The sequence below is a fragment of the Oncorhynchus nerka genome, unplaced genomic scaffold (genome assembly GCF_034236695.1).
Source record: "Oncorhynchus nerka isolate Pitt River unplaced genomic scaffold, Oner_Uvic_2.0 unplaced_scaffold_959, whole genome shotgun sequence".
Taxonomy (NCBI): Eukaryota; Metazoa; Chordata; class Actinopteri; order Salmoniformes; family Salmonidae; genus Oncorhynchus; species Oncorhynchus nerka.
In genome coordinates, this window is record NW_027040355.1 from 182331 (window position 1) to 198870 (window position 16540).

General features: G+C 49.7%; 1 protein-coding gene across 1 annotated transcript in view; it reads left to right on the forward strand.

Moving 5' to 3' along the window:
- si:dkeyp-72e1.9 (syntaxin-binding protein 4) overlaps nt 1-16540 on the forward strand; it is a 155762-nt gene that overhangs the window by 88939 nt on the left and 50283 nt on the right. The window contains exons 6-8 of the mRNA XM_065016601.1: nt 403-482; nt 6665-6782; nt 8104-8245. Coding sequence (XP_064872673.1) covers nt 403-482; nt 6665-6782; nt 8104-8245 — 340 coding nt within the window. The remainder of the gene's footprint in view (nt 1-402; nt 483-6664; nt 6783-8103; nt 8246-16540) is intronic.

Genomic DNA, 16540 nt, shown 5'->3' on the forward strand with positions numbered 1-16540 from the left:
GTGAGGTAGTGGGTGTGATATGATTTGGGGTTCTGTGGGGCGTGAGGTAGTGGATGTGATATGATTTGGGGTTCTGTGGGGTGTGAGGTAGTGGGTGTGATATGATTTGGGGTTCTGTGGGGTGTGAGGTAGTGGATGTGATATGATTTGGGGTTCTGTGGGTTCTGAGGTAGTGGGTGTGATATGATTTGGGGTTCTGTGTGGTGTGAGGTAGTGGGTGTGATAGATATAAGACTAATATAAGGTTGTCGTTTCAGTGAACCGTGTGGCTGTGTGGCTGTGTGGCCGTGTGGCTGTGTGGCTGTGTGGCTGTGTAGCTATGAGTACAGTGTTATAGTTCAGTTGTAACAGTATACTTGTTGTTGGGGATGTGTCATTATTTACCCCTTTGGTTTCTTACAGGAGAGAGTTTTCAGAGCTTTTGGAGAAGTATGGATCCAGCAGTAGTACTGGGTCGACACGCAACTCTCCCATCCAGCATGGTAGGACCTCCCTCCTCCCTCCATGTCCACATGGTATAACACAACTCTCCCATCCAGCATGGTAGGACCTCCCTCTATGTCCACATGGTATAACACAACTCTCCCATCCAGCATGGTAGGACCTCCCTCCTCCCTCCATGTCCACATGGTATAACACAACTCTCCCATCCAGCATGGTAGGACCTCCCTCCTCCCTCCATGTCCACATGGTATAACACAACTCTCCCATCCAGCATGGTAGGTCCTCCCTCCTCCCTCCATGTCCACATGGTATAACACAACTCTCCCATCCAGCATGGTAGGACCTCCCTCCTCCCTCTATGTCCACATGGTATAACACAACTCTCCCATCCAGCATGGTAGGACCTCCCTCTATGTCCACATGGTATGTCCTGTCTTCCCCCTCTATTTCAACATGGTATAACCCCCACAAATACTGTATATGTCCTGTCTCCCCCCTCTATTTCAACATCGTATAACCCCCACAAATACTGTATATGTCCTGTCTCCCCCCTCTATTTCAACATGGTATAACCCCCACAAATACTGTATATGTCCTGTCTCCCCCTCTGTTTCAACATGGTATAACCCCCACAAATACTGTATATGTCCTGTCTCCCCCTCTGTTTCAACATGGTATAACCCCCACAAATACTGTATATGTCCTGTCTCCCCCTCTATTTCAACATGGTATAACCCCCACAAATACTTAATATGTCCTGTCTCCCCTCTATTTCAACATGGTATAACCCCACAAATACTGTATATGTCCTGTCTCCCCCTCTATTTTAACATGGTATAACCCCCACAAATACTGTATATGTCCTGTCTCCCCTCTATTTCAACATGGTATAACCCCACAAATACTGTATATGTCCTGTCTCCCCCTCTATTTCAACATGGTATAACCCCACAAATACTGTATATGTCCTGTCTCCCCCTCTATTTCAACATGGTATAACCCCCACAAATACTGTATATGTCCTGTCTCCCCTCTGTTTCAACATGGTATAACCCCCACAAATACTGTATATGTCCTGTCTCCCCCTCTGTTTCAACATGGTATAACCCCCACAAATACTGTATATGTCCTGTCTCCCCCTCTATTTCAACATGGTATAACCCCACAAATACTTCATATGTCCTGTCTCCCCTCTATTTCAACATGGTATAACCCCCACAAATACTGTATATCTCCTGTCCCCTCTATTTCAACATGTATAACCCCCACAAATACTGTATATGTCCTGTACCTCCCCCTCTATTTCAACATGGTATATCCCCCAAAAATACTGTATATGTCCTGTCTCCCCCTCTATTTCAACATGGTACAACCCCCACAAATACTGTATATGTCCTGTCTCCCCCTCTATTTCAACATGGTATAACCCCCACAAATACTGTATATGTCCTGTCTCCCCCTCTATTTCAACATGGTATAACCCCACAAATACTGTATATGTCCTTTCTCCCCTTCTATTTCAACATGGTATAACCCCCACAAATACTGTATATATCCCGTCTCCCCCTCTATTTCAACATGGTATAACCCCCACAAATACTGTATATGTCCTGTCTCCCCCTCTATTTCAACATGGTATAACCCCCACAAATACTGTATATGTCCTGTCTCCCCCTCTATTTCAACATGGTATAACCCCCACAAATACTGTATATATCCCGTCTCCCCCTCTATTTCAACATGGTATAACCCCCACAAATACTGTATATGTCCTGTCTCCCCCCTCTGTTTGACACACACACACACACACACACACACACACACACACACACACACACACACACACACACACACACACACACACACAGTGAACCGCCTAGTTTTTCAGCATTGGGTCAGTGAATTCCCTAGTTTTTCAGCATTGGGTCAGTGAATTCCCTAGTTTTTCAGCATTGGGTCAGTGAATTCCCTAGTTTTTCAGCATTAGGTCAGTGAATTGCCTAGTTTTTCATAACTGAGTCATTGAATAGCCTAGTTTTTCATCATTGGGTCAGTGAATTGCAATGACATCTCAAGGAAATATATCTCAATGGAAGTATATGTTTTCATGAAGCGAATAACATCGTAGACATTTCTTAAAGGCTGACATTAGTCTTGCGTTGTAATGTCCAATTCAAAGACAACTATATAAGCACGGTAACATCCCTTCTATAAGACAGGCAATTTCTGTTCCTGTCCGTTTCCTTTTGGATTTCAGGGCTAAAAAACGAAATAGCATAGGGCAGCATGCAGAGTATTATTTACAGCTTAGAGGACATCAAGCTTCCTAAACTAAACAGTTGTCAGGACCTACTTTATGAAGTCCAGGGGCAGCGGCCCTCCTCCTCTCCTCTCCTCTACACTCCCCTCCTCCTCTCCTCGACTCCCATCCAGAGTGTTTACTAGGACATCTGTAGAGGCAGGAAACTGACTGAGGGGTCAGTCCTCTTTCATCATGGAGTAGCACCTATTTACACTGCCCTCTGGTGGAACGTCTGGAGACCCTGTTCGCATCCCAAAACCCTGTTACCTGTCTCTAACTGTTACCTGTCTCTAACTGTTACCTGTCTCTAGCTGTTACCTGTCTCTAACTGTTACCTGTCTCTAACTGTTCCCTGTCTCTGTTACCTGTCTCTAACTGTTACCAGTCTCTAACTGTTACCTGTCTCTAACTGTTACCTGTCTCTAACTGTTACCAGTCTCTAGCTGTTACCTGTCTCTAACTGTTCCCTGTCTCTAACTGTTACCTGTCTCTAGCTGTTCCCTGTCTCTAGCTGTTCCTGTCTCTGTTACCTGTCTCTAACTGTTACCTGTCTCTAGCTGTTCCCTGTCTCCAACTGTTACCTGTCTCCAACTGTTACCTGTCTCTAACTGTTCCCTGTCTCCAGCTGTTCCCTGTCTCCAACTGTTACCTGTCTCTAACTGTTACCTGTCTCTAACTGTTACCTGTCTCTAACTGTTACCTGTCTCTGTTACCTGTCTCTGTTACCTGTCTCTGTTACCCGTCTCTGTTACCTGTCTCTGTTACCTGTCTCTAACTGTTACCTGTCTCTGTTACCTGTCTCTGTTACCTGTCTCTGTTACCTGTCTCTGTTACCTGTCTCTAACAGTTACCTGTCTCTAACTGTTACCTGTCTCTGTTACCTGTCTCTGTTACCTGTCTCTAACTGTTACCTGTCTCTAGCTGTTACCTGTCTCTGTTACCCGTCTCTGTTACCTGTCTCTGTTACATGTCTCTAGCTGTTACCTGTCTCTAGCTGTTACCTGTCTCTAACTGTTCCCTGTCTCTAACTGTTACCTGTCTCTAACTGTTCCCTGTCTCTGTTACCTGTCTCCAACTGTTACTTGTCTCCAACTGTTACCTGTCTCTAACTGTTTCCTGTCTCTAGCTGTTCCCTGTCTCTAACTGTTCCCTGTCTCTAACTGTTACCTGTCTCTAACTGTTACCTGTTTCTAACTGTTTCCTGTCTCTAGCTGTTCCCTGTCTCTAACTGTTACCTGTCTCTAACTGTTACCTGTCTCTAACTGTTCCCTGTCTCTAACTGTTACCTGTCTCTAGCTGTTACCTGTCTCTAGCTGTTCCCTGTCTCTAACTGTTACCTGTCTCTAGCTGTTACCTGTCTCTAGCTGTTCCCTGTCTCTAACTGTTCCCTGTCTCTAGCTGTTACCTGTCTCTAGTTGTTCCCTGTCTCTAACTGTTACCTGTCTCTAACTGTTACCTGTCTCTAACTGTTACCTGTCTCTAACTGTTACCTGTCTCTAGCTGTTACCTGTCTCTAGCTGTTCCCTGTCTCTAACTGTTACCTGTCTCTAACTGTTCCCTGTCTCTAACTGTTACCTGTCTCTAACTGTTACCTGTCTCTAACTGTTACCTGTCTCTAACTGTTACCTGTCTCTAATTGTTACCTGTCTCTAGCTGTTACCTGTCTCTAGCTGTTCCCTGTCTCTAACTGTTCCCTGGCTCTAACTGTTCCCTGGCTCTAACTGTTCCCTGTCTCTAACAGTTACCTGTCTCTAACTGTTCCCTGTCTCTAACAGTTACCTGTCTCTAACTGTTACCTGTCTCTAACTGTTACCTGTCTCTAACTGTTACCTGTCTCTAACTGTTCCCTGTCTCTAACTGTTCCCGGTCTCTAACTGTTACCTGTCTCTAACTGTTACCTGTCTCTAGCTGTTCCCTGTCTCTAGCTGTTCCCTGTCTCTAACTGTTACCTGTCTCTAACTGTTACCTGTCTCTGTTACCTGTCTCTGTTACCTGTCTCTGTTACCTGTCTCTGTTACCCGTCTCTGTTACCTGTCTCTGTTACCTGTCTCTAACTGTTACCTGTCTCTGTTACCTGTCTATGTTACCTGTCTCTGTTACCTGTCTCTAACTGTTACCTGTCTCTGTTACCTGTCTCTGTTACCTGTCTCTAACTGTTACCTGTCTCTAGCTGTTACCTGTCTCTGTTACCCGTCTCTGTTACCTGTCTCTGTTACATGTCTCTAGCTGTTACCTGTCTCTAGCTGTTACCTGTCTCTAACTGTTCCCTGTCTCTAACTGTTACCTGTCTCTAACTGTTCCCTGTCTCTGTTACCTGTCTCCAACTGTTACTTGTCTCCAACTGTTACCTGTCTCTAACTGTTTCCTGTCTCTAGCTGTTCCCTGTCTCTAGCTGTTCCCTGTCTCTAACTGTTACCTGTCTCTAACTGTTCCCTGTCTCTAACTGTTACCTGTCTCTAGCTGTTACCTGTCTCTAGCTGTTCCCTGTCTCTAGCTGTTCCCTGTCTCTAACTGTTCCCTGTCTCTAGCTGTTACCTGTCTCTAGTTGTTCCCTGTCTCTAACTGTTACCTGTCTCTAACTGTTCCCTGTCTCTAACTGTTACCTGTCTCTAACTGTTACCTGTCTCTAGCTGTTACCTGTCTCTAACTGTTACCTGTCTCTAGCTGTTACCTGTCTCTAGCTGTTACCTGTCTCTAACTGTTCCCTGTCTCTAACTGTTACCTGTCTCTAACTGTTACCTGTCTCTAACTGTTACCTGTCTCTAACTGTTACCTGTCTCTAACTGTTCCCTGTCTCTAACTGTTACCTGTCTCTAACTGTTACCTGTCTCTAACTGTTACCTGTCTCTAACTGTTACCTGTCTCTAGCTGTTCCCTGTCTCTAACTGTTCCCTGGCTCTAACTGTTCCCTGGCTCTAACTGTTCCCTGTCTCTAACAGTTACCTGTCTCTAACTGTTCCCTGTCTCTAACAGTTACCTGTCTCTAACTGTTCCCTGTCTCTAACAGTTACCTGTCTCTAACTGTTACCTGTCTCTAACTGTTACCTGTCTCTAACTGTTCCCTGTCTCTAACTGTTCCCTGTCTCTAACTGTTCCCGGTCTCTAACTGTTACCTGTCTCTAACTGTTATCAGTCTCTAACTGTTACCTGTCTCTTAACTGTTACCTGTCTCTAGCTGTTACCTGTCTCTAACTGTTCCCTGTCTCTAACTGTTACCTGTCTCTAACTGTTACCTGTCTCTAACTGTTACCTGTCTCTAATTGTTCCCTGTCTCTAGCTGTTACCTGTCTCTAACTGTTACCTGTCTCTAACTGTTACCTGTCTCTAGCTGTTCCCTGTCTCTAACTGTTCCCTGGCTCTAACTGTTACCTGTCTCTAGCTGTTCCCTGTCTCTAACTGTTCCCTGTCTCTAACTGTTCCCTGGCTCTAACTGTTCCCTGTCTCTAACAGTTACCTGTCTCTAACTGTTCCCTGTCTCTAACAGTTACCTGTCTCTAACTGTTCCCTGTCTCTAACAGTTACCTGTCTCTAACTGTTACCTGTCTCTAACTGTTCCCTGTCTCTAACTGTTCCCGGTCTCTAACTGTTACCTGTCTCTAACTGTTACCTGTCTCTAGCTGTTCCCTGTCTCTAACAGTTACCTGTCTCTAACTGTTACCTGTCTCTAACTGTTCCCTGTCTCTAACTGTTCCCGGTCTCTAACTGTTACCCGTCTCTAACTGTTACCCGTCTCTAGCTGTTCCCCGTCTCTAACTGTTCCCTGTCTCTAACTGTTCCCTGTCTCTAACTGTTCCCTGTCTCTTAACTGTTACCTGTCTCTAACAGTTACCGGTCTCTAGCTGTTACCTGTCTCTAACTGTTCCCTGTCTCTAACTGTTACCTGTCTCTAACTGTTACCTGTCTCTCCTCCTTTCTAAGCAGCCAGATATCTGGACAGCACATCGTCCGGGTCCTCGTCACGCTCCCAGAGTCCTTTGCTTTTGAGTCCTGCTGGCTCTCAGAGCACCTACAACAACCCTCTACTGCGCTCCCTCAGGTATAGCTATTGTAGCTAATTCAGGGGGTAGCCCCGACTGGGACTCAACCGGGTCCAGGGACTGTCAACCCAACACCTTAGCCGCTACGCCAAGAGATCCAAACCTCTTGACAAGGAGGCCAGGAGTTGTGTTAATCTCGCTACAATATAGTACAGTTCAACCATTGATGTTGATGTATATACCATATGAATGGGTTGTACAGTCAGTTCACCTGTCAGTTCACCTGTTAGTTCACCTGTTAGTTCACCTGTCTGTTCACCTGTCAGTTCACCTGTCAGTTCACCTGCCTGTTCACCTGTCAGTTCACCTGTTAGTTCACCTGTCTGTTCACCTGTTAGTTCACCTGTCAGTTCACCTGTTAGTTCACCTGTCAGTTCACCTGTTAGTTCACCTGTTAGTTCACCTGTCTGTTCACCTGTCAGTTCACCTGTCTGTTCACCTGTCTGTTCACCTGTCTGTTCACCTGTTAGTTCACCTGTCAGTTCACCTGTCAGTTCACCTGTTAGTTCACCTGTTAGTTCAGCTGTCTGTTCACCTGTTAGTTCACCTGTCAGTTCACCTGTTAGTTCACCTGTCAGTTCACCTGTCAGTTCACCTGTCAGTTCACCTGTCAGTTCACCTGTCTGTTCACCTGTAGGTTTACCTGTTAGTTCACCTGCTAGTTCACCTGTTAGTTCACCTGTCTGTTCACCTGTCAGTTCACCTGTTAGTTCACCTGTCTGTTCACCTGTTAGTTCACCTGTTAGTTCACCTGTCTGTTCACCTGTTAGTTCACCTGTTAGTTCACCTGTTAGTTCACCTGTCTGTTCACCTGTTAGTTCACCTGTCAGTTCACCTGTTAGTTCACCTGTCAGTTCACCTGTCTGTTCACCTGTAGGTTTACCTGTTAGTTCACCTGTTAGTTCACCTGTTAGTTCACCTGTCTGTTCACCTGTAGGTTTACCTGTTAGTTCACCTGCTAGTTCACCTGCTAGTTCACCTGCTAGTTCACCTGCTAGTTCACCTGTTAGTTCACCTGTTAGTTCACCTGTCTGTTCACCTGTTAGTTCACCTGCTAGTTCACCTGTTAGTTCACCTGTTAGTTCACCTGTTAGTTCACCTGTCAGTTCACCTGTTAGTTCACCTGTTAGTTCACCTGTTAGTTCACCTGTCAGTTCACCTGTTAGTTCACCTGTTAGTTCACCTGTTTGTTCACCTGTTAGTTCACCTGTTAGTTCACCTGTGTTGCTGTGACTGGGTGTGTATTTGAGAGAGTTTGTACGTGTCTGTCTGTCTTACAGTATGTAATATATCCTCATCCTCTCCTCCTCCTGTCTCCAGTCACCCAGGAGAGGGTGTGATCCAGCTGATCTCTGTAGCCCGCTCCTCTAGTCTGGGCATCACCATCGGCGGAGGCTCCAATAGACCGGACGGCCCTGCGGTCTTCATCCAGGAGGTTCTGTCTGGGGGAGACTGCCACAGGGTAAGTCACCAATGGGATCCATCCTGAAAGAACAGGGTACTAGTGGAGAACCCCTTCTCATAGATTCACCTCATAACAGATACTGTAGTCATAGTTACCTCCATTGGGTTTTAACACTGGGATGAAATTAACCAGACTCACACCACTGGTAGAACATCCAGTCAACGATGAATATGGTGGGAAGAGTTACATTAGGCATGTCGACATGGTAACGTCAATCTGCTGTACTTAGAAATGGAGTTACATTAGGCATGCCGACATGGTAACGTCAATCTGCTGTACTTAGAAATGGAGTTACATTAGACATGTCGACATGGTAACGTCAATCTGCTGTACTTAGAAATGGAGTTACATTAGGCATGCCGACATGGTAACGTCAATCTGCTGTACTTAGAAATGGAGTTACATTAGGCATGTCGACATGGTAACGTCAATCTGCTCTACTTAGACATGGAGTTACATTAGGCTTGTCGACATGGTAACGTCAATCTGCTGTACTTAGAAATGGAGTTACATTAGGCATGTCGACATGGTAACGTCAATCTGCTGTACTTAGAAATAGAGTTACATTAGGCTTGGCGACATGGTAACGTCAATCTGCTCTACTTAGACATTGAGTTACATTAGGCATGTCGACATGGTAACGTCAATCTGCTGTACTTAGACATGGAGTTACATTAGACATGTCGACATGGTAACGACAATCTGCTCTACTTAGAAATGGAGTTACATTAGACATGTCGACATGGTAACGACAATCTGCTCTACTCAGAAATGGAGTTACATTAGACATGTCGACATGGTAACGACAATCTGCTCTACTTAGAAATGGAGTTACATTAGACATGTCGACATGGTAACGACAATCTGCTCTACTCAGAAATGGAGTTACATTAGACATGTCGACATGGTAACGACAATCTGCTGTACTTAGAAATGGAGTTACATTAGACATGTCGACATGGTAACGACAATCTGCTCTACTTAGAAATGGAGTTACATTAGACATGTCGACATGGTAACGACAATCTGCTGTACTTAGAAATGGAGTTACATTAGACATGTCGACACACCATGCTGACCAATGCTTTAAAGCCGTTCCTATCGCCTCTGACCAGAACATCAGCCCTCATTTCTGTTAATTTCCAAACAACACTTCATATTGAAACTGCACAACCAGCCCCGTTGGTCAACAGCCAGCAGGGTGGTCTCTTAAGACCGCAGCCAGCCCCGTTGGTCAACAGTCAGCAGGGTGGTCTCTTAACAGACCTCAGCCAGCCCCGTTGGTCAACAGCCAGCAGGGTGGTCTCTTAAGACCGCAGCCAGCCCCGTTGGTCAACAGCCAGCAGGGTGGTCTCTTAACAGACCTCAGCCAGCCCCGTTGGTCAACAGCCAGCAGGGTGGTCTCTTAACAGACCTCAGCCAGCCCCGTTGGTCAACAGCCAGCAGGGTGGTCTCTTAAGACCGCAGCCAGCCCCGTTGGTCAACAGCCAGCAGGGTGGTCTCTTAACAGACCTCAGCCAGCCCCGTTGGTCAACAGCCAGCAGGGTGGTCTCTTAACAGACCTCAGCCAGCCCGTTGGTCAACAGCCAGCAGGGTGGTCTCTTAACAGACCTCAGCCAGCCCCGTTGGTCAACAGTCAGCATGGTGGTCTCTTAACAGACCTCAGCCAGCCCCGTTGGTCAACAGCCAGCAGGGTGGTCTCTTAAGACCGCAGCCAGCCCCGTTGGTCAACAGCCAGCAGGGTGGTCTCTTAACAGACCTCAGCCAGCCCCGTTGGTCAACAGCCAGCAGGGTGGTCTCTTAAGACCTCAGCCAGCCCCGTTGGTCAACAGCCAGCAGGGTAGTCTCTTAACAGACCTCAGCCAGCCCGTTGGTCAACAGTCAGCAGGGTGGTCTCTTAAGACCGCAGCCAGCCCCGTTGGTCAACAGCCAGCAGGGTGGTCTCTTAACAGACCTCAGCCAGCCCCATTGGTCAACAGCCAGCAGGGTGGTCTCTTAACAGACCTCAGCCAGCCCCGTTGGTCAACAGCCAGCAGGGTGGTCTCTTAAGACCGCAGCCAGCCCCGTTGGTCAACAGCCAGCAGGGTGGTCTCTTAACAGACCTCAGCCAGCCCCGTTGGTCAACAGCCAGCAGGGTAGTCTCTTAACAGACCTCAGCCAGCCCGTTGGTCAACAGCCAGCAGGGTGGTCTCTTAACAGACCTCAGCCAGCCCCGTTTGTCAACAGCCAGCAGGGTGGTCTCTTAACAGACCTCAGCCAGCCCCGTTGGTCAACAGCCAGCAGGGTGGTCTCTTAAGACCGCAGCCAGCCCCGTTGGTCAACAGCCAGCAGGGTGGTCTCTTAACAGACCTCAGCCAGCCCCGTTGGTCAACAGCCAGCAGGGTGGTCTCTTAACAGACCTCAGCCAGCCCCGTTGGTCAACAGCCAGTAGGGTGGTCTCTTAACAGACCTCAACCAGCCCCGTTGGTCAACAGCCAGCAGGGTGGTCTCTTAACAGACCTCAGCCAGCCCCGTTGGTCAACAGCCAGCAGGGTGTTCTCTTAAGACCGCAGCCAGCCCTGTTGGTCAACAGCCAGCAGGGTGGTCTCTTAACAGACCTCAGCCAGCCCCGTTGGTCAACAGCCAGCAGGGTGGTCTCTTAACAGACCTCAACCAGCCCCGTTGGTCAACAGTCAGCATGGTGGTCTCTTAACAGACCTCAGCCAGCCCCGTTGGTCAACAGCCAGCAGGGTGGTCTCTTAACAGACCTCAGCCAGCCCCGTTGGTCAACAGCCAGCAGGGTGGTCTCTTAACAGACCTCAGCCAGCCCCGTTGGTCAACAGCCAGCAGGGTGGTCTCTTAACAGACCTCAGCCAGCCCCGTTGGTCAACAGCCAGCAGGGTGGTCTCTTAAGACCGCAGCCAGCCCCGTTGGTCAACAGCCAGCAGGGTGGTCTCTTAAGACCGCAGCCAGCCCGTTGGTCAACAGCCAGCAGGGTGGTCTCTTAACAGACCTCAGCCAGCCCCATTGGTCAACAGTCAGCAGGGTGGTCTCTTAAGACCGCAGCCAGCTCCGTTGGTCAACAGCCAGCAGGGTGGTCTCTTAACAGACCTCAGCCAGCCCCGTTGGTCAACAGCCAGCAGGGTGGTCTCTTAACAGACCTCAGCCAGCCCCGTTGGTCAACAGCCAGCAGGGTGGTCTCTTAAGACCTCAGCCAGCCCCGTTGGTCAACAGTCAGCAGGGTGGTCTCTTAAGACCGCAGCCAGCCCTGTTGGTCAACAGCCAGCAGGTTGGTCTCTTAACAGACCTCAGCCAGCCCCGTTGGTCAACAGCCAGCAGGGTGGTCTCTTAACAGACCTCAGCCAGCCCCGTTGGTCAACAGCCAGCAGGGTGGTCTCTTAAGACCGCAGCCAGCCCCGTTGGTCAACAGTCAGCAGGGTGGTCTCTTAACAGACCTCAGCCAGCCCCGTTGGTCAACAGTCAGCAGGGTGGTCTCTTAACAGACCTCAGCCAGCCCCGTTGGTCAACAGTCAGCAGGGTGGTCTCTTAAGACCGCAGCCAGCCCTGTTGGTCAACAGCCAGCAGGGTGGTCTCTTAACAGACCTCAGCCAGCCCCGTTGGTCAACAGCCAGCAGGGTGGTCTCTTAACAGACCTCAGCCAGCCCCGTTGGTCAACAGCCAGCAGGGTGGTCTCTTAACAGACCTCAGCCAGCCCCGTTGGTCAACAGCCAGCAGGGTGGTCTCTTAACAGACCTCAGCCAGCCCCGTTGGTCAACAGCCAGCAGGGTGGTCTCTTAAGACCGCAGCCAGCCCCGTTGGTCAACAGTCAGCAGGGTGGTCTCTTAACAGACCTCAGCCAGCCCCGTTGGTCAACAGCCAGCAGGGTAGTCTCTTAACAGACCTCAGCCAGCCCGTTGGTCAACAGTCAGCAGGGTGGTCTCTTAAGACCGCAGCCAGCCCCGTTGGTCAACAGCCAGCAGGGTGGTCTCTTAACAGACCTCAGCCAGCCCCGTTGGTCAACAGCCAGCAGGGTGGTCTCTTAACAGACCTCAGCCAGCCCCGTTGGTCAACAGCCAGCAGGGTGGTCTCTTAAGACCGCAGCCAGCCCCGTTGGTCAACAGCCAGCAGGGTGGTCTCTTAACAGACCTCAGCCAGCCCCGTTGGTCAACAGCCAGCAGGGTAGTCTCTTAACAGACCTCAGCCAGCCCGTTGGTCAACAGCCAGCAGGGTGGTCTCTTAACAGACCTCAGCCAGCCCCGTTTGTCAACAGCCAGCAGGGTGGTCTCTTAACAGACCTCAGCCAGCCCCGTTGGTCAACAGCCAGCAGGGTGGTCTCTTAAGACCGCAGCCAGCCCCATTGGTCAACAGCCAGCAGGGTGGTCTCTTAACAGACCTCAGCCAGCACCGTTGGTCAGCAGCCAGCAGGGTTGTCTCTTAACAGACCTCAGCCAGCCCCGTTGGTCAACAGCCAGTAGGGTGGTCTCTTAACAGACCTCAACCAGCCCCGTTGGTCAACAGCCAGCAGGGTGGTCTCTTAACAGACCTCAGCCAGCCCCGTTGGTCAACAGCCAGCAGGGTGTTCTCTTAAGACCGCAGCCAGCCCTGTTGGTCAACAGCCAGCAGGGTGGTCTCTTAACAGACCTCAGCCAGCCCCGTTGGTCAACAGCCAGCAGGGTGGTCTCTTAACAGACCTCAACCAGCCCCGTTGGTCAACAGTCAGCATGGTGGTCTCTTAACAGACCGCAGCCAGCCCCGTTGGTCAACAGCCAGCAGGGTGGTCTCTTAAGACCGCAGCCAGCCCGTTGGTCAACAGCCAGCAGGGTGGTCTCTTAACAGACCTCAGCCAGCCCCATTGGTCAACAGTCAGCAGGGTGGTCTCTTAAGACCGCAGCCAGCTCCGTTGGTCAACAGCCAGCAGGGTGGTCTCTTAACAGACCTCAGCCAGCCCCGTTGGTCAACAGCCAGCAGGGTGGTCTCTTAACAGACCTCAGCCAGCCCCGTTGGTCAACAGCCAGCAGGGTGGTCTCTTAAGACCTCAGCCAGCCCCGTTGGTCAACAGTCAGCAGGGTGGTCTCTTAAGACCGCAGCCAGCCCTGTTGGTCAACAGCCAGCAGGTTGGTCTCTTAACAGACCTCAGCCAGCCCCGTTGGTCAACAGCCAGCAGGGTGGTCTCTTAACAGACCTCAGCCAGCCCCGTTGGTCAACAGCCAGCAGGGTGGTCTCTTAAGACCGCAGCCAGCCCCGTTGGTCAACAGTCAGCAGGGTGGTCTCTTAACAGACCTCAGCCAGCCCCGTTGGTCAACAGTCAGCAGGGTGGTCTCTTAACAGACCTCAGCCAGCCCCGTTGGTCAACAGTCAGCAGGGTGGTCTCTTAAGACCGCAGCCATCCCTGTTGGTCAACAGCCAGCAGGGTGGTCTCTTAACAGACCTCAGCCAGCCCCGTTGGTCAACAGCCAGCAGGGTGGTCTCTTAACAGACCTCAGCCAGCCCCGTTGGTCAACAGCCAGCAGGGTGGTCTCTTAACAGACCTCAGCCAGCCCCGTTGGTCAACAGTCAGCAGGGTGGTCTCTTAACAGACCTCAGCCAGCCCCGTTGGTCAACAGCCAGCAGGGTGGTCTCTTAACAGACCTCAGCCAGCCCCGTTGGTCAACAGCCAGCAGGGTGGTCTCTTAACAGACCTCAGCCAGCCCCAATGGTCAACAGTCAGCAGGGTGGTCTCTTAACAGACCGCAGCCAGCTCCGTTGGTCAACAGCCAGCAGGGTGGTCTCTTAAGACCGCAGCCAGCCCCGTTGGTCAACAGTCAGCAGGGTGGTCTCTTAACAGACCTCAGCCAGCCCCGTTGGTCAACAGTCAGCAGGGTGGTCTCTTAAGACCGCAGCCAGTGTGTGACACTGTGTTACAAGTACGCTACACTGTTCTCCTGCCTAATGTTGAACCGTTTCACTCTTAAAAGAGAAATGCATTCACACATCTAGAGATTGCTAGTAACCAGTCAAGTCTGTTTAACTGTCTTGCTGCATGGAAGACAGACAGCGTGAGGTTACTAGTAATATCTGTCCTGTTTAACTGGATGGGAGACAGACAGCGTGAGGTTACCAGTAACGTCTGTCCTGTTTAACTGGATGGGAGACAGACAGCGTGAGGTTACCTGTAACGTCTGTCCTGTTTAACTGGATGGGAGACAGACAGCGTGAGGTTACCAGTGCTGTAATTGTAACTTGGCGTTACCAAGAGTCAGACAGAGTGTTGGTTACCAGTAACGTCTGTCCTGTTTAACTGGATGGGAGACAGACAGCGTGAGGTTACCAGTAACGTCTGTCCTGTTTAACTGGATGGGAGACAGACAGTGTGAGGTTACCAGTAACGTCTGTCCTGTTTAACTGGATGGGAGACAGACAGCGTGAGGTTACCAGTAACGTCCTGTTTAACTGGATGGGAGACAGACAGCGTGAGGTTACCAGTAACGTCTGTCCTGTTTAACTGGATGGGAGACAGACAGCGTGAGGTTACCAGTAACGTCTGTCCTGTTTAACTGGATGGGAGACAGACAGCGTGAGGTTACATGTAACGTCTGTCCTGTTTACCTGGATGGGAGACAGACAGCGTGAGGTTACCAATATAGTCTGTCCTGTTTAACTGGATGGGAGACAGACAGCGTGAGGTTACCAGTAACGTCTGTCCTGTTCAACTGGATGGGAGACAGACAGCGTGAGGTTACCAGTATAGTCTGTCCTGTTTAACTGGATGGGAGACAGACAGCGTGAGGTTACCAGTGCTGTAAGTGTAACTTGGCGTTACCAAGAGTCAGACAGAGTGTTGGTTACCAGTATAGTCTGTCCTGTTTAACTGTCTTGCTGGATGGGAGACAGACAGCGTGAGGTTACCAGTAACGTCCTGTTTAACTGGATGGGAGACAGACAGCGTGAGGTTACCAATATAGTCTGTCCTGTTTAACTGGATGGGAGACAGACAGCGTGAGGTTACTAGTAACGTCTGTCCTGTTCAACTGGATGGGAGACAGACAGCGTGAGGTTACCAGTAACGTCTGTCCTGTTTAACTGGATGGGAGACAGACAGCGTGAGGTTACCAGTAACGTCTGTCCTGTTTAACTGGATGGGAGACAGACAGCGTGAGGTTACCAGTATAGTCTGTCCTGTTTAACTGGATGGGAGACAGACAGCGTGAGGTTACCAGTAACATCTGTCCTGTTTAACTGGATGGGAGACAGACAGCGTGAGGTTACCAGTATAGTCTGTCCTGTTTAACTGGATGGGAGACAGACAGCGTGAGGTTACCAGTAACGTCTGTCCTGTTTAACTGGATGGGAGACAGACAGCGTGAGGTTACCAGTAACGTCTGTCCTGTTCAACTGGATGGGAGACAGACAGCGTGAGGTTACCAGTGCTGTAAGTGTAACTTGGCGTTACCAAGAGTCAGACAGAGTGTTGGTTACCAGTATAGTCTGTCCTGTTTAACTGTCTTGCTGGATGGGAGACAGACAGCGTGAGGTTACCAGTAACGTCCTGTTTAACTGGATGGGAGACAGACAGCGTGAGGTTACCAGTAAAGTCTGTCCTGTTTAACTGTCTTGCTGGATGGGAGACAGACAGCGTGAGGTTACCAGTAAAGTCTGTCCTGTTTAACTGTCTTGCTGGATGGGAGACAGACAGCGTGAGGTTACCAGTAACGTCTGTCCTATTTAACTGGATGGAAGACAGACAGCGTGAGGTTACCAGTATAGTCTGTCCTGTTCAACTGGATGGGAGACAGACAGCGTGAGGTTACCAGTAACGTCCTGTTTAACTGGATGGAAGACAGACAGCGTGAGGTTACCAGTAACGTCTGTCCTGTTTAACTGGATGGGAGACAGACAGCGTGAGGTTACCAGTAACGTCTGTCCTGTTCAACTGGATGGGAGACAGACAGCGTGAGGTTACCAGTAACGTCTGTCCTGTTTAACTGGATGGGAGACAGACAGCGTGAGGTTACCAGTAACGTCTGTCCTGTTTAACTGGATGGGAGACAGACAGCGTGAGGTTACCAGTAACGTCTGTCCTGTTTAACTGGATGGAAGACAGACAGCGTGAGGTTACCAGTAACGTCCTGTTTAACTGGATGGGAGACAGACAGCGTGAGGTTACCAGTAACGTCTGTCCTGTTCAACTGGATGGGAGACAGACAGCGTGAGGTTACCAGTATAGTCTGTCCTGTTTAACTGGATGGGAGACAGACAGCGTGAGGTTACCAGTAACGTCCTGTTTAACTGGATGGGAGACAGACAGCGTGAGGTTACCAGTATAGTCTGTCCTGT